At 45.3% G+C, this 23,548-nt stretch overlaps 4 protein-coding genes across 5 annotated transcripts in view; 3 read left to right on the top strand and 1 right to left on the bottom strand.

The window, feature by feature from the left end:
* LOC144696975 (uncharacterized) overlaps window positions 1–23,548 on the top strand; it is a 404,367-nt gene that overhangs the window by 150,783 nt on the left and 230,036 nt on the right. The gene's annotated exons all lie outside the window — the stretch shown is intronic.
* LOC144697284 (uncharacterized) overlaps window positions 1–23,548 on the top strand; it is a 555,771-nt gene that overhangs the window by 509,365 nt on the left and 22,858 nt on the right. The window lies entirely within an intron of this gene.
* Window positions 8,708–21,197, top strand: LOC144697937 (uncharacterized). Its single transcript, XM_078569896.1, is given in 5 exon segments — window positions 8,708–10,009; window positions 15,232–15,280; window positions 19,195–20,817; window positions 20,820–20,849; window positions 20,852–21,197. Coding segments are annotated over 5 exon segments (2,895 nt in total). The 5' UTR covers window positions 8,708–9,088; the 3' UTR covers window positions 21,124–21,197.
* The window catches only part of LOC144697272 (uncharacterized), a 58,263-nt gene continuing 50,194 nt past the window's right edge, over window positions 15,480–23,548 (bottom strand). The window contains exons 1-2 of one of the 2 annotated variants that reach the window (XM_078569216.1): window positions 17,509–17,608; window positions 15,480–17,364 (exon numbers count right to left, since the gene is read on the bottom strand). In XM_078569216.1, coding sequence (XP_078425342.1) covers window positions 16,508–17,017 — 510 coding nt within the window. In that variant the 5' untranslated portion in view covers window positions 17,018–17,364; window positions 17,509–17,608 and the 3' untranslated portion in view covers window positions 15,480–16,507. Of the gene's footprint in view, window positions 17,365–17,508; window positions 17,609–23,548 lie in introns of those variants that run through there. The other variant, XM_078569217.1, reaches the window with a different exon arrangement.

Genomic DNA, 23,548 nt, shown 5'->3' with positions numbered 1-23,548 from the left:
TTCCCCTCTCCCTCGGACATGCACAGTCCCGGGCCACCCGCCAGCGCGGCGGATAGAGCTGTTTCCCCAGCGCGGGGAGATTGTCGGAGCTGAGGCCGCCATTGCTCATCCGGAGCCCAGTCTCCAAACACCTGGGACTGGGATGGAAAGTGGGGGTGGGGGGCCCAGTGGCCCCGCCCTGACACAAAGTACATGTGGGTAGTCACTGGATTTGATTGTGACGTCCCCTTAGCAAAACAGTTTGTTAACTTCAGATGTAAAGATTTAGACACCTGGGTGACATATTGGGGAGGGCATTTGGTGAGTGTGAAACTGAACCCGAGAGTCAGCACCTTCAGTGGAGGAGAATTGGGGGAAAAACAGGAGGAGGATAGTAGCATCAATTAGGATTACAATGAATAGGGAGGAAGGCGAGTGAGGGGGGCAGAGATCTATAGTTAGAGAAGAAGGATTCTGCTGTAATTACTGCTTTTATTCAGATCCAGGAGCAAACCATATTCATCCTGACCGTTGGGGTTTATTTCTGCTCATGTTAATGACCCTGTAACTGAGCTGGAGTTTAATATTCTGAATCAGTTTTGGATTGAACACCCTGTGCCATGTCCTTAATGTGGGATAAGTCGGGATTGCTGATTTGCTGGGTGAGCAGTGTCTTTATGAACTGCTGTTTGTGATCTCTCCTCATTCATTCAGGGAATCTCAGCTGAAATTATTTTACAATAAAACAGTTCACTTTCAACATCACATCCTCAGGTTAGGTTTGGAGTTAAGTTAGGGTTAGGCTTAAGTTTAGGGTTATGGTTAGGGTTAGGACTATGGTTAGGTTTAGGGTTTGGGTTAGGTTTAAGGTGAGGGTTTGGTTTAGGCTTATGGTTAGTGTTAGTGTTAGGTTTCGGGCTATGATTAGTTTTAGGGTTAGTGTTAGGTTTTGACTTATGTTTATGGCTATGGTTAGGGTTAGGGCTATGGTTAGGTTTAGGGTTAGGGTAATGGTTAGTTTTAGGTTTAGTTTTAGTGTAAGCTTTAGGGTGAGAGTTAGGTTTAAGGTTAGGGTTAGGTTTAGTGTTATGGTTAAGTTTTTGGCTATGGTTAGGTTCACGGTTAGGTTTAGGGTTATGGTTAAGTTTAGGATTCTGGATAGGTTTAGGGTGAGAGCTATGGTTAGGTTTAGGGTTATGGTTAGGTTGAGTGTAAGGTTTACGGCTATGGTTAGGTTTAGGTTTATGGTTAGGTTTAGGGTTATGTTTAGGGCTATGGTTACGTTGAGGGTGAGGTTTAGAGTCATGGTTAGGCTTAGGGTTATGGTTAGGTTTAGGGTTAGTGTTAGGTTTATGGATAGGTTGAGGGTTAGACTTAGGGATATGGTTAGGTTTAGGTTTATGGTTACGTTTAGGGTTTGGGTTAGGTTTAGGGTTAAGTTAGGGTTAGGTTTAAGTTTAGGGTTCGGGTTAAGGTTAGGGCTATGGTTAGGTTGAGAAGCATGGTTAGGGTTAGGTTCAGGATTCATTTTAGTGTTATGGTTAGGGTTAGGTTTAAGGTTAGTGTTAGGGTTAGGATCCGGATTATGGTTAGGTTTATGGTTAGATTTAGGGTTATATTTAGGTTTAGGTTAAGGTTAGGGTTAGGATTTTGGTTAGTGTTATGGTTAGGTTTAGGGTTATTTTAGGGTTAGGGCTATGGTTAGGTTTAGAGCTATGGCTTAGGGTTATGGTTATGTTTAAAGTTAGATTTTGAGAAATGGTTAGGCTTAGGGTTGGGTTTAGAGTTATGGTTAGGTTTAGGGTTGGTTTTAGTGTTATGGTTAAGGCTAGGGTTGGGTTTAAGATTAGGGTTAGGGCTAGATTTAGGGTTATGGTATGGTTAGGGTTATGGTTAGGTTTAGGGTTAGGATTTGGTTTAGGTTTTGGGTCAGGTTTAGAGTTAGGATTAGGATTATGTTTAGGTTAGGGTTGTGATTAGGTTGAGTGTTAGGTTTAGGGTTATGGTCAGGTTTAGGGTTAGGTTTAGTTTCAGCGTTAGGTTAGGGTTAAGGCTATGGTTAGGCTTAGGGCTATGGTTAGGTTTAGGGCTAGGCTTAGGTTTAGCTTTCGTGTTATGATTAGGTTTCAGGTTAGGGTTAGGGGTATGGTTAGGGTTAGGTTTCGAGTTAGGCTTAAGTTTAGGGTTAGGTTTAGGGCTATGGTTAGGTTTAGAACTCGGTTTAAGTTTAGTTTTAGAGTTAGGTTAGGGTTATGTTTAGGGTTTTGATTAGGGTTAGGTTTAAAGTTAGAGTTAGCCTTAGGGTTAGGTTCAGAGTTAGGTTAGGGTTATGGCTAGGTTTAGAATAATGGTTAGGGTTAGGCGTTACGGTTAGGGCTATGGTTGGGTTTATGGCTATGGCTATGTTTAGGGCTAGATTTAGGTTTAGTTTTAATTTTATGGTTAGGGTTCATGTTCGGGTTTGGTTTAGGGTTAGGGCTAGGTTTAAGTTTAGTGTATGGTTAGGGTTAGCTTTAGGATTAGGTTAGGGTTATGTTTAGGCTTTTGGTTAGGTTTAGGGTTAGATCTAGGGTTATAGTTAGGTTTAGGGTTAGGTTTGGAGTTAGCCTTAGGGTTAGGTTCTGGGTTAGGTTAGTGTTATGGCTAGGTTTAGAATTAGGGTTAGGGCTAGGGTTAGGTTTAGAATAATGGTTAGGGTTAGGTTTAGAATAATGGTTAGGGTTAGGTTTAGAATAATGGTTAGTTTTATGGTTAGATTTAGGGTTATGGTTAGTTTTAGGGTTAGGTTCAAGGTTAGGGTTAGCATAGTGTTAGGATTAGGTTTAGAGTTAGGTTTAGGGTTCGGTTAGGGTTAGGTTTAGAGTTATAGTTAGGTATATGGTTAGATTTAGAGTTATGGTTAGGTTTAGGTTTAGATTTAGGGTTATGGTTCGATTTGGGTTACAGTTAGGTGTAGGGTTAGCAGGGGAGGGTTAGGGTTAGGTTTAGAGTTAGGATTCAGTTTAGGTTTAGGGTCAGCTTTTGGGTTCGGATTAGGATTGGGATTATGCCTAGCTTTATGGTTAGGGTTAGTGTTAGGTTTAGGTTTGGGGTTAGGGTTAGGATTAAGGCTATGGTTTGGTTTAGGGCTAGGTTTAAGTTTAGTTTTAGTGTTATGGTTAGGGTTAGGATTAGGGTTAGCTTTATGGTTAGGTTAGGGTTATGTTTAGGGTTTTGGTTCAGATTAGGGTTAGATTTAGCGTTATGGTTAGGTTTAGGTTTATGGTTAGGTTGAGGTTTAGTTTTAGGGTTAGGTTAGGGTTCGGGTTTGACTTAGAATAATGGTTAGTTTTAGAGTTGTGTTTATGTTTAGAGTTAGGTTTAGGGTTAGGTTAGGTTTAGGGTTATGGTTAGGTTTAGGGTTTGGGGTTTGGCTAGGTTGAGGGTTAGATTTAGGGCTTGGCTAGGATTAGGGTCAGGGTTAGGGATGGGGTTAGGGTTAGGATTATGATTAGGGTTTGGGATATGGTTATGCTTAGGGTTATCATTAGGTTCACGGTTAGGTTTAGGATTATGGATAGGTTTAGGGTTAGGGTTACAGTTAGTTTTAGGGTTATGGCTATGTTTAGGGTTAGCATTAGGTTTAGGGTTTGGTTTAGGGTTAGGTTAATGGTTAGGTTTAGAGCTATGGTTATGTTTAGAGCTAGTTTTAGGGTTAGTTTTAGTGTTATGATTAGAGTTAGGGTTAGCTTCAAGTTTAGGGTTAGGTTTACGATTAAGTTTAGGGTTATGTTTAGGGTTAGTGTTAGGACTATGGTTAGGTTTAGGGTTAGGTTTATGGGTAGGTTTAGTGTTATGGTTAGGTTTCGGGTTATTGTTAGGTTTAGAATCAGGCTTATCTTTAGCTTTAGGGTCAGGTTTAGGGTTAGGGTTCGGATTAGGATTATAGTAAGGATAAGGCTCAGGGTTGAGTTAGGTTTAGGGTTATGATTAGGGCTAGTTTTAGGTTTAGGGTTATGACTAGTTTTAGTGTTAGTGTTAGGTTTCAGGTTATGTTTAGGGTTATGGTTAGGTTTAGGGTTATGGTTAGGGCTAGCTTTAGAGATATGGTTATTTTTAGGGTTGGATTTAGGGTTAGTTTAGGGTTAGGGTTAGGTTTAGCGTTATTGTAAGGTTTAGGGTTATGGTTAGGTTTAGGATTAGCTTTAGAGTTGGGTTAGGGTCAGGGGTAGTTTTGGGTTCATTGTTAGGTTTAGGGTTATTGTTATGTTTAGGGCTATGGTTAGGTCTAAGGTTAGGTTTTGGGTTATGGTTAGGTTTAGGGTTAGGGTTAGTTTTAAAGTTAGGTTAGGATTATGTTCAGGGTTATGGTTAGGTTTAGGGTTAGATTTAGGGTTATGGTTATGTTTAGGGCAAGGGTTAGTTTTAGGGTTAGGTTTCGGTTTAGGGTTAGCTTTTGGGCTATGGTTAGTTTTAGGGTTAGGTTTAGGTTGATTCTTAGGTTTTGGAGCATGTGCTACATTCTCATCACTCTCTGGGTGAAGACGTTTATTCTCTTAACCACCTTCTTGTCCCTTTTAATTGTTGCCCAGTTTCTCAGCTCGATCTGCTGGTCCTGGAATGGGGCAAAGTACAGAGAAAGGATGAGGCAACTGAGACTTCACATCACTTCCCCGAACACCAGGGCTCAGTCAGTCTCACACTGTCGCCTTTCAGTCTGAAGGTCGTGGGTTCAAGTACCCACTCCAGAGACTCGAGTCCCCCATAATCGAGGGCTGACACTCATTCAGTCTTCAGCTGCCAGGTTCCGAAGCTCTGGAATTCCCTCCCTTAACCCCTCCACTTTTCTCTCCCCCTTTAAGATTCTGCTTAAAACCTACCTTTTCTCATTTCACTGATATCAAACTGTGTGTCCAAAACAAAGCTGATTTATTTGAGATCTAACTGGAATATTAAGCTCCAGCGCAGTTACAGGATGTATTAACATCACCAGAACATACAAACATACGAGCAAAGAGCAAGGGGAGGCCATTCAGCCCCTCGAGCCTGCTCGGCCATTTAATAAGGTCATGGCTGATCTGATAGTTACCTCAAATCTGCATCCTGCCTATCCTCAATAACCTATTGCCCCCTTGCTTACCAAGAATCTATCTACCTCTGCCTTTAAAATATTCAAAGACTCTGGGCTGAATTTTGCCGTCGGCTAGCAGGGGACGGGAAGGCGGGGGCGCAGCAAAATCAGCTGCGGGCCCGCCCGCCTGTCAATGGCCAATTGAGGCCATTGACACGATCATTGAAACAATTAAAGGACCTGCCCGTCCAACCTTAAGGCTGGTGAGCAGGCCAGGAGCCCCGGCGGGGAATAGAAAAAACATGAAACCTCATCCACCGGCGGGATGAGGTTTCATGTTGGGATTTTAAAAGTTTAATAAAGTTTTAGTGTAACTTATGAACGTGTCCCATCTCATGTCACATTGTCACATGAGGGGGACATGTTAAGGATTTATTTATCTATTCTTAATGTTTTTACTTCTATTTTTAATGTTTGTTAAAAGTGTCAGCGATCTCCCTGAGGCAGCACTTAGCCTCAGGGAGATGTGTGCTCTTTCGTGCACATGCGTGAAAGAGCGCACTCTCACTTTTGGGGAATCCCCACCTGCCTGCACAGGGAGCGCATCATGATTCCCGCTGGACATCACGCTGGGCGGTCCTTAATTGGCAGCGGGGCCCGCTTCTCCGGTGGTGATCAGCTTCCCGCCCGCCGGAGATTGGGTCGGGGTCGGGCCCGCCCGGCAGGCAGAAAATTCTGCCCTCTGATTCCACTGTCTTTTCAGGGAGACAATTCCAAAGGTTTGTGACCCTCTGAGAGAAAAAAATTCGCCTCATCTCTGTTTTAAATGGGCGGCCCCTTATTTTAAAACATTGATCCCCTCGTTTCAATTTCTCCTTTAAGTGGAAACATCCTCTTCACATCCACCCTGTGAAGACCACTCAGGGTCTGAAAGGTTTCAATCAAGTCGCTTCTTACTCTTCTAAACTCCAACGTATACAAGCCCAGCCTGTCCAAACTTTCCTCATAAGACAACCCACCCATTCCAGGTACTAGCCTGGTAAATCTTCTCTGAACTGCTTCCAACACATTTACATCCTTCCTTAAATAAGGCGACCAATACAATCAACAGTACTCCAGATGCAGTCTTACTAGTGCTGTGTATAACTGAAGCATAACCTCCCTCTTTTTTATCAAATTCCCCCTCGCAATAAATGATAACATTCTATTAGCTTTCCTAATTACTTGCTGTCCTTGCATACTAGCCTTTTGTGATTCATGCACTAAGACACAGAAATCTCTCTGCACGTCAGAGCTCTGCAATCTCTCATCATTTAGATAATATGCTTCTCTGACATTCTCCCTGCCAAAATGGACAATTTCAGATTTTCTCACAAACCCCAACTGTCAGAATGAACATGGTTCAGTCCTGGATATGATTAACAGCAGCAATGACAGCAGAATCCAACCCCTGCAGTGAAACATGAACTCGCTGGAGTGTCAGGAGATGGGACGAGCGAGTAAACTTTCAAACAGTCTTTCCCTGGTGTGAACTCACTGGTGTATCAACAGGCTGGAGGATTGGCTGAATTACTTCCCACACATGGAGCATTTAAATGCCTCTCCCCAGTGTGAATTCGCAGCTTGGCTGACTGAGTGAATCCCTTCTGAGTTGGATCAGGTGACTGGTCTTTCTCCGGTGTGAGCTCATTGATATGTTATCAAGCTCAATGAGTGAGTGAATCCCTTCCAACATTCAGAGAAGGTCAGTGACCTCTCGTGGTGTCCCAGTAGGTGAGAGGAATCCCTGAACCTCTTCACACACTGGAAGTGAGCAAATGGCCTCTCCACAGTGTGAACTAGTTAGTGTCTAAGCAGGGTGGAGGAGCAAAGGAATCCCTTCCCACACATGGAGCAGGTGAATGGCTTCTCCCCACTGTGACTGCATGGTTGAGTTTCCAGCTTGGCTGCTTTCTCAAAGCCCCTCCCACTGCCAGATTTACATAGATTAGCCCCTGTCGGGCTACAGTTGTCCATCACCAAGCTGGATGATCAATTGAAGCCTCACACTGATAGCTGAAAACTTTTCATTGGATAGATAAACAAACCATTTCTCATTCAGCATTCAGAGGCTGATGATAGTCAGGGTCTGATAAGTTGAGTGATGCTGTCAGATCTTGACGTGACGTTTGGTTTGCGTTTCCGGTCTGCAAATCCTTCCTACCAATGCACTGTAAAATCAGATTACAAATATACTACAAAAGCAAAGGGTAGAAATCCAGAACTGTCGATTCCTGTTGTCATAGAGCATCCTTCCTCCTCCCAAACGATAAATCTCTGTCCCCCACACGCTCCGTTCCTCCCTATTGATTGTAGCTCTAATTCATCCTACTATCCTCCTCCTGCTTTTTCCCCAATTCTTCTCCCCTGAAGGTGCTGACTCTCGGGTTCAGTTTCACACTCACCTATTACCCTCCCCAATATGTAACCCAGGTGTCAAAATCTTTACACCTGAAGCTAACAAACTGTTTTGCTAAGGGAGCGCCACAATCAAATCCAGTGACTACCCACATGTGCTTTGTGTCAGGGTGGGGTCACTGCGCCCCCCACCCCCACTTTCCATCCCAGTCCCAGGGGTTTGGAGACTGGGCTCCGGATGAGTAATGGCGGCCGAAGATACCACAATCCACCGCGCTGGGGAAATCACTTTATCCGCCGCGCGGGCGGGCGGCCCGGGACTGCGCATGTCCGAGCGAGAGAGAGGAAGCTGCGCATGTGCAAAGAATTGCGATTTCCATTGGGCAACCGTTTCTTCGTCATTGGGTCAAAGAGTCACCCGGTTCGACGAAGGCTACCGCTGCCCCATTGTCTTCAGGCCATAGGAAGAGTTGGAGGACCGGAAGGACTCTGGTCCTCCAGCCAATCAGAGCGCGGCCTTTGTGTGAATGAAGATTGAGCTTCACACAGAATAAAACTTCCTCCTGTGTCCAACATCTGTGAGTAAAACACTTTCTTTTCTCCCCCTTTCCATTTCTTTTCTCATTCTGGGGGCAAATTGTTGACTTGCAGGAACTGAAGGGAAAGGAAGTGAATCCAGGGAGGGTGCAGACTCTGGAAAGGTTGGCCCAAGTCTCTCTCTCTCTCTCTTAAAGACATTGACATCCTTTGCTCCCTCAGCTTGACACATTTATTTGTCTGGCTAAAAGGATGATCTCTTTCCTAATGTTCACAATTAAAGGGGTGGTTTCCCCAGGAAATGGCTGACATTTAAGGGGACAGTAAATTAATATTGGACAAAGATATGTCTAGTGTTATATGATACATATTTTATCATTCATGGTCATCTAAACTTCATTCATAATTATTTCTAGTCTTGTAATGTAGTAGTGTAGTTACATAATGTGCCTTCAATCATAGAGTCTTTGTGGCACAGAGGGAGTCCATTCAGCAACTTGAGCCAACGCTGACTCTCTGTGTAGAGCAATACAACCAGTAACCAGTATCAAACAGAAAGCGATGAGCATGATTCTGTCAGTCAGGATGAATCAGCAACTTCAGAAGAATTGGGAGGGTGTATATAAGGTGAAGCAGTGTGAGAATGGAGGGAGAGTGTGGGTGGAGAGATTCACAACTTTTCGGCAATGACAGAAGGCAGAATGTTCCATGGAAACTAGAATTGTTGGTTCTAAAATGTTATCCTGTACTGACTTTGCAAACTGCTTTTACAGGATATCAGAAGGGGAGGGTTTGCAGACAGAAATCTCAAACCAAACATCACGTCAAGATCTGACAGAGTCACACGGTTTAATGGGACCTGAATATTATCGGCCGTTGAATCTAGAAAAAGCAATGTTTGTCTGTTCTGTCTGCTTCAGAAGATTTTAAACATCAGTGTGACTGGACAAGCACCAAGACACACACACCCGAGTGACTGTTCCAGTGCACTGACTGTCAAGGAGCATCAACCAGGTAAACAGACTGATTTGACATTGCAACGTAGAGAGACCATAAAAGTGTTTTGATTGTGGACGAGGATTCAACTGATCGTCGAACCTGGAGAGACACAAGGACACCCGCACCATGGAGAAACCGTGGAAATGTGGGGACTGTGGGAAGGGATTCACATCCCCCTCGAAGCTGGAAATTCATCGGCGCAGTCACACTGGGGAGAGGCCGTTCACCTGCTCTGTGTGTGGGAAGGGATTCAGTCAGTTATCGAACCTTCTGACACACCAGCCAGTTCACACCAGGGAAAGGCCATTCTCCTGCTCTGAGTGTGGGAAGGGATTCACTCGGTCATCCCACCTGCAGACACACCGGCGGGTTCACACCGGGGAGAGGCCATTCACCTGTTCAGAGTGTGGAAAGGGCTTCACTCAGCCATTCAACCTACTGACACATCAGCGAGTTCACACCAGAGAGATGCCATTCGTCTGCTCTGAGTGTGGGAAGGGATTCAGTCAGTTATCCAGCCTGCACACGCACCAGCGAATTCACACCGGGGAGAGACCATTCACCTGCCCTGAGTGTGGGAAAGGATTCAGTGATTCATCTGCCCTGCGGAAGCACAAGCGAATACACACTGGGGAGAAGCCATTCACCTGCTCTGAATGTGAGAAGGCATTCACTGAGTCATCTGACCTGCAGACACACAGGCGGGTTCACACCCGAGAGACACCATTTTCCTGCTCTGAGTGTGGGAAGCAATTCACTCGGTTATGTAGCCTACAGACACACCGGTGGGTTCACACGGGAGAGAGACTGTTTACCTGCTCTGAGTGTGGGAAGCGCTTCACTCAGTCATCAAGCCTGCTGAGACACCAGCGAGGTCACACTGGGGAGAGGCCATTCACCTGCTCTGAGTGTGGAAAGGCATTCACACAGTCATCTGACCTGCTGACACACCAGCGAGGCCACACTGGGGAGAGACCGTTCATCTGTTCTCTATGCAGGAAGAGATTCATTCATTTATCCAGCCTGCTGAGACACCAGCGAGTTCACAAGTGATTACAGGAGTTGGATTCTGCCGTTATTGCTGCTGTTAATCACATCCAGGACTGAACCATGTTCATTCTGACACTGGGTGAAGTGGGAGGGTCGGAGGGTTTCTTTCTGCTGGACTGGCTGGTCTCACGACTTTGCTTCCAGTGGCCTGATGCTCTTTGAGCCTGGGAGTGCACATTTCCACTGAAATGATCCACAAAAGCTGATGAAGGACATTTATTTTATCCTGGACAGTAAATGGTGTTTTTCCTACCACTACAGGTAGATCTAAAATAAATACATTTGTCTCTGTTCCATTGAGTCTACAGCACAGGTCCAGGCCAGTGGGCTCAATTGATCTCTGTCAGTATATATGCTCCACATGAGCCTCCACCCACCCCTCTTCATCTCCCCCCATCTTCTATTCCTTGCTCCCTCATATATGTATCTAGCTTCCCCTTAAATGTATTCATGCTATTCACCTCAACCACTCACTGTGGTAGCGAGTTCCACATTCTCACCACTCGCTGGGTAAAGAGGTTTCTCATGAAATCCCTATTGGATTATTGAACCCCTTCATATTTTTAAAGACTTCCATCAGGTCACCCTTCAGTCTTCTCTTTTCTAGAGAAAAGCTGCCCCAGCCTTTCCTGAGGGTTAAATGCTCTCAGTTCTGGTATTATACTTGTGAATCTTTGTTGCCCCTTCTCCAGTGCCTCTATTTCTTTTTTCTAAATGGAGATGACAAATGTTGACAGTACTCCCAGTGTAGTCTAACCATGGTTCGAAACAAGTTGAACATAACCTCCCTGCTTTTCAATTCTATCCCTCTAGAATGGAACCCTATATCTGGGCCCCACACTTTAGGAATGATGTGAAGTTCCAGCAAGGGTGCAGAGGAGATTTACGAGAATGGCACCAGGGATGAGGGACTTCAGTTAGTTGGAGAGACTGGAGCAGCTGAAATTGTTCTTTTTAGACCACAGAGTCATTAGGGTAGAGAAGGAGTCCATTCAGCCCATCGTGTTCATGCCGGCTCACTGCAGAGCAAACCAGTTAATCCCATGGCCTCATTCTATCACTGTTGCCCTGAAAATTTATTTTCCTCAAGTGCCCATCCAATTTCCTTTTGAAACCGTTCATTGTCTCTGCTTCCACCCCCTCATAGACAGCGATTTCCAGGCCATTACCACTCACTGTGTGAAAACGCTCTTCCTCAAATCCCCCCCAATATCTTTTCATTTTCATTCTTTCATGGGGTGTGGGTGTCGCTGGCTGGGCCAGCATTTATTGCCCATCCTTAATTGCCCTTGAGAAGGTGGTGTTGAGCTGCATTCTTGAACCGCTGCAGTCCATGTGGTGTAAGTACACCCACAGTGCTGTTGGGGAGGAATTCCAGGATTTCACCCAGCGACAGTGAAGATATACCCATGGTGATGTAGATATATCTCCTGTACAAAACTTTAAATCTGTGTCCGCCTCGTCCTTGTACCATCAGTGAATGGGAACAGCTTTTCTCTGTCCTCCTTATCTAAACCTGTCATAATCTTGTACACCTCTATCAAATCTCCCCTCAACCTCCTTTGCTCCAAGGAGAACAACCCCAGCTTCTCCAGCCTAATCTTGTGGTTAAAATCCCTCATTCCTGGAACCATTCTGGTAAATCTCCTCTCCACCCTCTCAGGGGCCCTCACATCCTTCCTAAAGTGTGGTGACCAGAACTGGACTCAATACTCTAGTTGTGGCCTAACCAGAGCTTTATAAAGGTTCAGCATAACTTCCCTGCTTTTGTTCACAATCCCTCTATTTCTGAAGCCCAAGATCCCATGTGCTTTGCGAATTCCTCTCTCACTCTGTTCTGCCAGCTTCAATGATCTCTGCACATGAACCCTCAGGTCCCTCTGTCCCGGCTCACTCTTTAGAACTGTTCTATTTACATCTATATTTCCTCTCCCTATCCCCTCTGCCAAATCACATCATCTCACAATTCTCTGTATGAAATTCTATCTGCCACTTCAGAGAATGTGAATGGGAGATTTAAGTGTTAAACTAAACATAGAGAGAAGAGGAGGCACTGCTTTCTTTAATATGTCACCCACAATTGAAGATAATCCCCTCCCTTTAAATGCAAACGAGGCCCATAGAGCACAGAAGGAAGCCATTCGGCCCATCGTGCTCCTGTGAGCTCTTTGAAAGAGCTGTCCAATTAATCCCATCACCCGGCAATTTTCTTTTCTTTCAAGAATCTGTCCCATTCCCTTCTGAAATATACAGTTGAATTTGCTTCCAGCCTGTTTTCAGGCAGTGAATTCCAAATCACAACTCGCTGTGATTTTTAAAACAAAAAATTCTACATCTTGGATGTGGTGTGTTTGGATTTTCAAAAAGCGTTTCGAAAGGTGTCAAACAGGAGGCTTATACACAAAATGAGCTCTCAATCTCTGTGAATGATTTCGATGAGGGACCGAGTGTAATATCTCCAAGTTCGCTGACAATTAAACAAGGAGTTGCATTTCTATAGCACCTTTCACCACCACAGGACGTCCCAAAGCACCTTACAGCCAATGAAGTATTTTTGAAGTGTAGTCACTGTTGTAATGTAGGAAACATGGCAGTCAATTTACACACAGCAAGATCCCTCAAACAGCAATGTGATAATGACCAGATGATCTGTTTTTAGTGAAGTTGATTGAGGGATGGATATTGACCAGGACACCGGAGATAACTCCCCTGGTGCTCTACTTCAAAATAGCGTCCGTGGGATCTTTCACATCCACCTGAGAGGGCAGGCAGGGCTGGCAGTTTAACATCTCATTCGAAAGAAGGTTGCACTGACAGTACAGCACTCCCTCAGTGCTGGCACTAGCAATGTTGGCTTTGACTTTTGTCGTCAGGTCCCAGGTGTAGGATTTGAACCCACAGCCTCCTGACCCAGGGATGAGAGCGTTACCCACTGAGCCACGGCTGACACTATAGACAATACAAAGTTAGAAACGAAAAGTTACCCTTTGCCTAAAGTGTCTAAATCTAATAATAAAATCCCCAGTATAAATAACAAGTGTTTGACTGACAAATGTTGAAATGTTGGTTTAGAGCCACAAGCTTCGACTTCCCATTGATCCTCCAGCACCTTTCTGTCTCTCTATTGCTGGTGTCAATGACAGCCAGGTGACGGAGCTGAGGGTTGAATTTAGCTGAGACTAACGGGCCTGTGCCCCAGTTGGGAAACAGCCATTGGCGTCGCACTGTTAGAGAGACAAGAAGGTGCTGGAGGACTGACTGGGAAATGGGCCTCCAACCAATCAGGGCACGGGCGGGGGTGACCGGGGCTGATGGTGACCTGACCCCCAGGGTTCAGTGTCCCTGTGTCCAAAGCGGGGTGTCACGGGAACAGGGTACAGAGGAGCCAAAGAGAAACCACTTGGGTCCAGAATATTGTGCACACCCTTTTACTCTGGTTGTCTTTAATCCTACAGTAATTTTCTGTTGTTTTTAACCATGTTCAATTTCATTAATAAACTTTTATCAGTAAAATTGTTTGATTTTGCTGGACTTTCCATTATTAGATTTCTGCACTTTTGGGAAAGTGGGTGAGAGGGGTTGGCAGGCTCTTTAACAGAATGTGAGTCCCTCTAAGGGAATTGGCAAAGGAGCCATAGGGGGAGATGAGATTTTATTTTTCACACAGCGATATTAGAAAATGGGGGTCAGGGAGTCAATTGACCCTTTATCCCCTTTTCCAAACTCTGAAATGATTCACAGTGATAACCCTTATTGGTGACAGTGGTTAGATTTTATTCAGTATAAATAAGACCTGACACATGCTCATGTCTGAGCAGTAGTATCAAAGTGCAGCAGCATTACCATTACACTCTGGGTAGAAGCACCATCTCCACGTAAATGCTCCCTGCTCTGCCCCAGATGCCATGGCACCAGTCAATGCAATATGTAAAACCTCTACAAATCTCTGTGCTCGGGGAATCCCTTCTGATACTTTTTTACATCACAAAGTCTATGGAGACTGATTTAACCCAATAATTGCTGAGCTAACATTTGAACGGATCAATTACAAAACCTGTCATTGAACCATCTGTACCTGCCCAAGCCACGTCAAACTCTCAAACAATTGGCTTCCCACGCTCCGTCCCCGGTACAGGGAGTCAGCATTCCCATGCCAAGCAGTGAAAACATGGTGGCCTTGACACCCAGGTGTTGTCTAGGATTCAAGGCACTCTTGTTTTCTCTGTCCTCTGGCGCTGTTCGTCTCCCTGTTCCCACAGAGCAAGTTGTATGTTCTCAGCTCTGCCAGATTTCTGCTGAAGTTTGGCCCCTTTTACACCTTTCGGATCAATAAAACATTTGGTCAATGAAGACCCAAACCACAATTTCCCATCCTGTCACCTGTCAACCATCCTCACCCAGAGAGTAATCACAACAGGAATAAAAACAGGAGAAGTGTAACAATCAAATTAAAAATAAATGCACAGCCAGTCATAGTTTTTAATTAAATGTTCACCAATTAGTAAGAAAACCCGAAGTAGGGGGTCCCCCAGGATTCTTACAGTCCACACCTTGAGGGGGAGGAGTACTCTCTCTCCGACCCCTCACTCAACTTCACTCCATTATTTTCCAGCTCTGTTCTGGCCCCGCCTGGGGTAACATCCAATCAATCTTTTCTCCTGAGGGAGCGCCGTGAGTTCTAGGTTACTAGTACATAAGGACATATGCTTCAGGCAACAGATCAAGCATGGATGTAAAAGATTCTCCAGCTCCCTCCTTACCCCTGTCCAACTTGTGGAGAGTTGTCACTCAGTATTATTTATCCCAAGCCCTTAATTGACCCAATCCAAACGTTTATCTCTGTTGGTTCAATTTTCATCACTTTTTGACCATGGCCAGTGTGTTTCATTCTATATTGATTGTTTTAAAGTCAGTTTCCCTCTGGAGTATGTGTCAATGCTTTGATGATGTCAAAATATTGTCTTATTCTCTTGGTCACATTAACCATTTCATGTCATGTTTGTCAAGTAGCTGTGTAAGTTTGGGACCCATTCCTCAGTCCACTTCACAATGAATTTATGCGTCCTATTGTCTTCACATGTAACAAATCACATCTGCACACTCACACCGGTATCCCAATGTCAGGCCACATATTCTGAACTTTGAGGTGTGCTTATCAAAACATCAAAGTGAGTGTCTGTCTTTGCTTATCTCCCCCTGTTATGGTCCTGATATTTCAGGTGGTGTCCAGACTATCAAATGTGGTTTTCTTTCAAACAAAATTCATAGGTAAGGATGTAAATATCTCCCAGAGAAATCTATCAACTTATTCATCTCATCTACACCTCCCTGGTTTTCACTAGAATGTAGGTGGATACCAGATTGATACATTCCTCTGATCACCCGGCTGAGTTACTCCAATTCCTTTACTGTCCAATACAATATATTCATCATGTCTTTAAAACAGAAATCAAACATTCCCAGTTGATTTCAGGCATTAACATATTGTTTTATTTATTTTAGACGTCAGGCTGGGGTTGTTTTCCTTGAATCCGGGAGGTTGAGGGGAGATTTGATAGAGGTGTACAAGATTATGACAGGTTTAGATAAGGTGGACAAAGAAAAGCTGTTCCTATTCACTGATGGTGCAAGGAGGAGAGGGAAACAGATTTCAGGTTTTGGGCAGGAGATGCAGGGGGGATGTGAGGAGGAATATTTTTACACAGCCAATGCTAATGACCTGGAACTCACTGTCTATGAGGGGCGGGGTGGGAAGCAGAGACGATGAACAATTTCAAAAGACAATTGGATGGACACTTGAGGGAAATAAACTTTCAGTGATTCAGTGATTGAACAGGGGAATGAGACTGACTGGATTGCACTACAGAGAGCTAGCATGGAATTGATGGGCTGAATAGTCTCCTCGTATATCTTAATGACTCCATGATCCAAAGACAGAAAACTTAGCTGTTCCAGTCTATCCAACTAACTGAAGTCCCTCATTCCTGGTGCCATTGTCGTAAATCTCCTCTGCACCCAATCAAAGAACTTCACATCTTTCCTAAAGTGTGGGGCCCAGATACAGTCAGCACATTTAAAGGGTCTCTCATTGGTGTGAGTGACATGGTGTGTCAGCAGACTGAGGGAATTGCTGCCCACACACGGTGCAGGTGAACGGCCTCTCTCCAGTGTGCACTTGCTGACGTATCCACAGATGTGCTGAATGACTGAATCCCTTCCCACAGTCACAGCAGGTGAACGGCCTTTCCCGAGTGTGAACTCGCTGATTTGTCCACAGACCAGATGAATGACTGAATCCCTTCCAACACTCTGAGCAGATGAATAGCCTCTTCCCACTGTGAGCTCACTGGTATCTCAGTAGGCTGGATAAATAAGCAAATCTCTTCCCACACTGGAGCAGGTGAATGGCCTCTCCCCAGTGTGAACTTGCTGGTGCATCTGCAGTTTGGACAACTGAATGAATCCTTTCCCATACTCAGAGCAAATGAATAGCCTCTACCTGGTGTGAACTTGCTGGTGTTCCCGCAGGTTGGATGAACTTCTAAACCTCTTTGTGCGGTGAGAGCAGCTGAGCGGTCTCTCCTCAGTGTGAAAACGCTGGTGGAACATCAGTTCCCGAGAGCTTTTGAAGCTACTCCCACAGTCAGAACATTTAAAGGGTCTCTCATCAGTATGAGTGACATGGTGTCTCAGCAGGCTGGATGACTGAGTGAATCGTTTCCCACACATGGTGCAGATGAACAGACTCTCCCTGGTGTGAACTCGTTGGTGTATCCGCAAGTGGGACGACTGAGTGAATCCCTTCCCACAGTCAGAGCAGGTGAATGGTCTCTCCCCGGTGTGAACCCGTTGGTGTCTCATCAGGTGGGATGAATGAGTGAATCCCTTCCCACACATGGAGCAGGTGAACGGCCTCTCTCCAGTGTGGCTGCGTCGATGAATTTCCAGCTTTGATGGGGATATGAATCCCTTCCCACAGTCCCCACATTTCCACAGTTTCTCCATAGTGCGGGTGTTCTTAGGTTGCCCCAGATTCAATGATCAGCGGAGCAGTCCACACACACAGCATGTGTACAGTCCCTCCCGTGATGTTTTATAAGGCTGCGTAACTGGTCAAAGCTCTTTCCGCAGTCAGTGCACTGGAACACACTCACTCAGATGTGTCTGTCTCAGTGCATTTCCAATAACACTGATTTCAAAACCGTCTGAAGCAGACAGAACAGACAAACATTTCTCCTTCTAGATTCAAAGGCCATTGATATTCAGCTCCTGATGAATTGAGTGACTCTGTCAGATCTTGATGTGACGTTTGATTTGAGATTTCTGTCTGCAAATCCTCCACTTCTAATAATCTGTAAAAGGAGTTTACAAAAGTCATTACTGTCAGTCCATGATAGAAAATCAGAACAGCTGAATTCAGTTCCTGCAAGTCAACAATTTCCCCCCAGAATGAGAAAAGAAATGGAAAGGGGGAGAAAAGAAAATGTTTTACTCACAGATGTTGGACACAGGAGGAAGTTTTAGTCTGTGTGAAGCTCAATCCGCAGTGACGTCCTCGGGTTCCAGTCTGCAGGCCAGGCGCGCGGACACGGGAGCCCCGCCCCCACCCATTGTTCCCCCATCCCCCTCCCCCTCCTCGAGCCAAAGTTTCCAGGCTGACGGCTCTGGCCAGTGCGAGAAGCCGTTCGGAGAGCTCGGGAGAGGGGAAGTTGCGCATGTGCGGGGGAGAGCCCGCCCCTTCCTTTATGCTGAGGGTTTGACCAATGGGAAGAGTTGGAGGACCGGAAGGACCCTGGTCCTCCAGCCAGTCAGAGCGCGGGATTTGTGTGACTGATGATTGAGCTTCACACAGACTAAAACTTCCTCCTGTGTCCAACATCTGTGAGTAAAACACTTTCTTTTCTCCCCCTTTCCATTTCTTTTCTCATTCTGGGGGGAAATTGTTGACTTGCAGGAACTGAAGGAAAAGGAAGTGAATCCAGGGAGGGTGCAGACTCTGGAAAGGTTGGCCCAGGTCTCTCTCTCTCTCTCTCTTAAAGACATTGACATCCTTTGCTCCCTCAGCTTGACACATTTATTTGTTTTGCTAAAAGGATGGTGTCTTTCCTAATGTTCACAATTAAAGGGGTGGTTTTCCCGGGAGATGGCTGACATTTTAGGGGCCAGTAAATTAATATAGGACAGAGATATGTCTAACGTTGTGATAGGGAACAGTTTAGATATATTATTTGTCGTCCTGTAATTAAATTCATTTATGATCCGTTCCAGACTTGTAGTATCGGACTGTAGCTGTGTATATATTTCCTGTCATAGGGTCATAACGACACAGAAGGAGTCCGTTCGGCAACTCAAGTCCATGCTGACTCTGTAGAGTTATCCAGTCAGTCCCAATCCCCTTCTATATCCCCGTTCCCCTGCAAGTATATTTCCATCAAGTGTCCGTCGAATTTCATTCTGAAATCAATGATCATCTTCAGTTCCACCATCCTCAGATACATTGAATTCCAGGTGATGATCACTCACTCCTAAATACGGTTCTTTCTTGCATCCCCCCATACCTCTAATCATGCAATACATATACTATATTACAACATTTGTACTCCTGTAATGTATTCATGCATATGGCTCACAGCTCTGTTTGCTGGACTGACAATGCTGAACATGGATATGTCAATCGGGATGAATTTGCCCCTTCAGGAGAATTGGGAGGTTGTATATTACATAAAGCAGAGTGAGATTGGAGGGAGAGTGTGTGGGACAGAGATTTACAGGTTTTGGGGAACAGGAGAGGAAAAATATTTCATAGAAACTAGAATTGTCTATTCTGAATTTCTATCCTGTACTGACAGTGATGACTTTTGTAAACCCCTTTTGCAGGATATTAGAGGGGGAGGATTTGCAGACAGAAATCTCAAACCAAAAATCCCATCAAGATCTCAGTGTCATTCAATTCATCAGGACCTGAATATAATTGACCTTTGAATGTGGAGAAACGTTTGTCTGTTCTGTCTGTGGGGAAAGATTCTAAACATTGGTGTGATTGGAAAAGCACCAAGACACACACACCCGAGTGTGGAAAGAGCTTTAAGCGGTTACACAGACTGAAAAAACATCACACCATTCACAACGGGAGACACCACACATGTGTTCTGTGTGTGGACAAGGCACCAATTGATCAACAGACGTGGAGATACACGAGGGCACGCGCACCATGGAGAAACTGTGGAAAAGTGGGGACGGTGAGAAGGGATTCCAAACCACATCTGTGCTGGAAACTCATCGACACATTCACACCGGGGAGAGGCCATTCACCTGCAGTGTGTGTGGGAAGGGATTCACTCATTCCTCACACCTAGTGGCACACCAGATCGTTCACACCAGGGAGAGGCCGCTCACCTGTTCTGTGTGTGGGAGGGGATTCACTCAGTCATCCCACCTAGTGGCACACCAGATAGCTCACACCAGGGAGAGGCCGCTCACTTGCTCTGTGTGTGGGAAGGGATTCAGTAAGCCATTACACTTACTGGCACACCAGATAGCTCACACCAGGGAGAGGCTGCTCACCTGCTCTGTGTGTGGGAAAGGATTCACTCATTCGTCCCACCTAGTGGCACACCAGGTAGTTCACACCAGGGAGAAGCCATTCACCTGCTCTGATTGTGGGAAAGAATTCACTCAGTCATCCCACCTACTGGCACACCAGGTAGTTCACACTGGGGAGAGGCTGTTCACCTGCTCTGTGTGCGGGAAGGGATTCACTCAGTCATCCCACCTAGTGACACACCAAGTCGCTCACACCAGGGAGAGGCCATTCTCCTGCTCTGAGTGTGGGAAGGGATTCACTCAGTCTGCGCACCTAGTGGCACACCAGGTAGTTCACACTGAGGAGAGGCCGTTCACCTGCTCTGTTTGTGGGAAGGGATTCACTCAGTCATCCCACCTAGTGGCACACCAGGTAGTTCACACGAGGGAGAAGCCATTCAACTGCTCTGAGTGTGGGAAGGGATTCACTCAGTCATCCCACCTAGTGGCACACCAGGTAGTTCATACCAGGGAGAGGCCGTTCACCTGCTCCGAGTGTGGGAAGGGATTCACTCATTCATCCCACCTAGTGGCACACCAGATAGTTCACACCAGGGAGAGGCCGTTCACCTGCTCTGAGTGTGGGAAGGGATTCACTCAGTCTGCGCACCTAGTGGCACACCAGATAGTTCACACCAAGGAGAGGCCTTTCACCTGCTCTGTGTGTAGGAAGGGATTCACTCAGTCATCCCACCTAGTGGCACACCAGGTTGCTCACACCAAAGAGAGGCCATTCACCTGCTCTGAGTGTGGGAAGGCATTCACTCAGTCTACACACCTAGTGGCACACCAGGTAACTCACACCAGGGAGAAGCCGTTCACCTGCTCTGTATGTGGGAAGGGATTCACTCAGTTATCCCACCTAGTGGCACACCAGGTAGTTCACACTGGGGAGAGGCCGTTCACCTGCTCTCAGTGTGGGAAAGGATTCACTCAGTCTGCGCACCTAGTGGCACACCAGGTAGTTCACACCGGGGAGAGGTCGTTCACCTGCACTGAGTGCGGGAAGGGATTCACTCAGTCATCCCACCTAGTGGCACACCAGGTAGTTCACACCGGGGAGAGGCCATTCACCTGCTCTGTGTGTGGGAAGGGATTCACTCAGTCTGCGCATCTAGTGGCACACCAGGTAGTTCACACCGGGGAGAGGCCGTTCACCTGCACTGTGTGTGGGAAGGGATTCGCTCAGTTCTCCCACCTGCTGACACACCAACAGGTTCACACTGGAAAAGACCATTCACCCGCTCTCGATGTGGGAAGGATTCACTCGGTCGTCCCATCTGCAGACACTCCGGCAAGTTCACACTGGAGAGAGGCGCTTCATTTGCTCCATGTGTGGGAAGGGATTCGCTCTTTCGTCCTACCTGCTGACACATCAACAGGGTCACACCAGGGCGAGGCCGTTCGCCTGCTCTGAGTGGAGGAAGGGATTCACTCAGTTAACCAGCCTGCTCGGACTGTGGGAGTTAATTGTGTCAATTGAGGTAAAATATATACAGGTGCAGGACATTTATTGGATGGTTACTTGAGCACATATAAAGAGACACTACTGGCACATAGTGGGGTGTATTCAGGAGGTACGTACCTGTAATGTTTCACACTGTGAATAAATCTATACAAAGCAAAGACTGGCTCCAGTTTCTTCCTTCACCATCAGGCTGTCAGGATTATAACATGGTAACAGAGAATGCTTGTCTAATGGTGGAGGTTGGAAACTAAAGGAAAATAAAATTTCAGACAGGAGCTTACAATCCGAGTAGCTTTTGTGAGAAGTGGCTGAAAACAAGTGGAAATTGTCAGGGAATTGCCCTGAAGAAGGGTCATACGGACTTGAAACGTTAACTCTGTTTCTCTCTCCACAGATGCTGCTTGACCTGCTGAGTTTTTCCAACCCTTTCTGTTTTTGTGTCAGATTTCCAGCATCTGCAGTAATTTGCTTTTATATTATGGAAATCGTCAGGGTCTGATTACCCGCCGATGTTCTCGGAGTCTGAGCCACACGACCAGTGGAAGAATGAAGTGGATATGTGGACACGGGTTACGTCCCTACCAAGGAGGAAACAAAGTCTGGTCTTGGCATTGTCACTTCCCAACAAAAATAAAATCAGAAGCAAAGTATTTAGTGAGCTGGATGCCCGTCAGTTGGATACTGAAGAAGGTTTGGATCTTCTATTCAGGTTCATTGATGAGATTTACAAGAAAGATGATCTATTGGATGCCTATGAAGCATAGATGGACTTTGACAGGTTTCGAATGAGGGTGAAAACATCTTTAGCAGATCTGGATATCACAAGAAACAGGATTGGAACAGCACTAATAGGTGAATGAACCCCTGGAATGACCAAGGAACAATTAACAGGTGTTTCAGGCCTGACTCAAAATATCATTATGTGATGAACTGCCCAAAGTGGAAAATCAGTGTCTTCGAAGTGACGCATGATACAGAGAATTCTGAGGCTGAAGGTGATGATGATGATCACTCTGAAGGAATTGTACTAGTCACAAGGAGCTTTGGTCTCGTGATGATTGTGTTCATCACAGACTCATTCATCTGTGCTGTGTTAGACAGTGGCTGCACCTCTTCAGCATGTGGATCAGTTGGTGAAAATGTTACCCAGATTCACCTCGTAATGAGGATTGACATAAGGAGTATGAAAGTTCGCCTTGTCTTTGTTTGGTGATGTGAACACATTGACGTCACTAAAAAGAATGGGGATTTTTGCAAAATAGCTGGAGTCAGCCACTTTATCAGGACTGATGTAGACTCTAGTGTGATACCCTTACTGTTGAGTAAACCTTCCACAAAAAGGGCACAAATGCAACTGGACATGGAACAAGATAAGGCAACTGTTTTTGGAAAGTCAGTGGATCTGCAGTTTGCTCAATCAGGACATTATCGTCTCCCCTTAACAATACCTGATGTTTCTCATCAGAGTGTTTGAGAAGGATTAATGGTATCAATGATAAGAATCAGAGAGAAAAAAATAAATTATTTTAAAACTAAACAGACAATTTGCTCACCCTTCCTGTCAAAGATAACAAATCCTGCTAAAAGATGCAGGGGTGGTTGGTGAAGAGTATACGAGGCTCATCGAGGAGATTAGAGCAAACTGTGAAATGTGTAAAAAGTATGGGAGGACGCTGTCACATCCGATTGTAAACCTTCCCTTTGCACGTGACTTTAACAAGGTAGTTGCCATGGGTCTAAAGGGATGGGACAAAGACAGAAATATTTTCATTCTACACTTTATAGACATGGTAACCGATTTACTCTTTCTCCAATAATACATGGCAAAGACAAAAGGGAGATTACAGACCAAGTCATGGAGAAATGGATAAGGACTGGACCTGGGGCACCAGCTAAGTTTCTGACTGATAATGGAGGGGAAATTTGCTAATGACGAGTTTAGAGACGTGTGTGAAAACATGAACATTATGGTCATGAACACCACAGCTGAAAGTCCTTTCAGCAATGGACTCTATGAAAGGAATCACGCTGTGATCGATGAAATGCTGCAGAAAATCTTAGCTGATCAGCCAAACAGCAAGTTGACGACTGCACTTACATGGACGATTCATGGAAAGAATTCACCTCAGATGGTTGGAGGGAAAAGTCCTTTTCGATTGGTCTATGGGAGAAATCCCAAATTACCCTCTGTGCTGGGTGATAGTCCTCCTGCTTTCGAAGGGACTACAATTCGTTCCATTTTTAGTCATCAATTATCGGATTGTTTCATAAAAAGAAGTGCTCGAACTAAGAAATTACTGGGGATCCTAGAAGAGGGATGTCTTACAATGTAATAATGCTTTGCGCAAAATAAGGAAAATCATATTTTGTCCTCTTTGGTTTGTTTTGAAATATTGTTTGTGCTGATTGTTACAATCCCGGTAAGGACCGTTAACGTTTAAAGAGAAATTCGAACACCCAGTGATAACTGAAAGAATTACACCACA

Source organism: Cetorhinus maximus, chromosome 23 (assembly GCF_964194155.1).
Source record: "Cetorhinus maximus chromosome 23, sCetMax3.hap1.1, whole genome shotgun sequence".
Lineage (NCBI taxonomy): Eukaryota > Metazoa > Chordata > Chondrichthyes > Lamniformes > Cetorhinidae > Cetorhinus > Cetorhinus maximus.
Note: the sequence above shows the minus strand (reverse complement) of the source record. Positions and strands in the feature narration are given on the sequence as shown.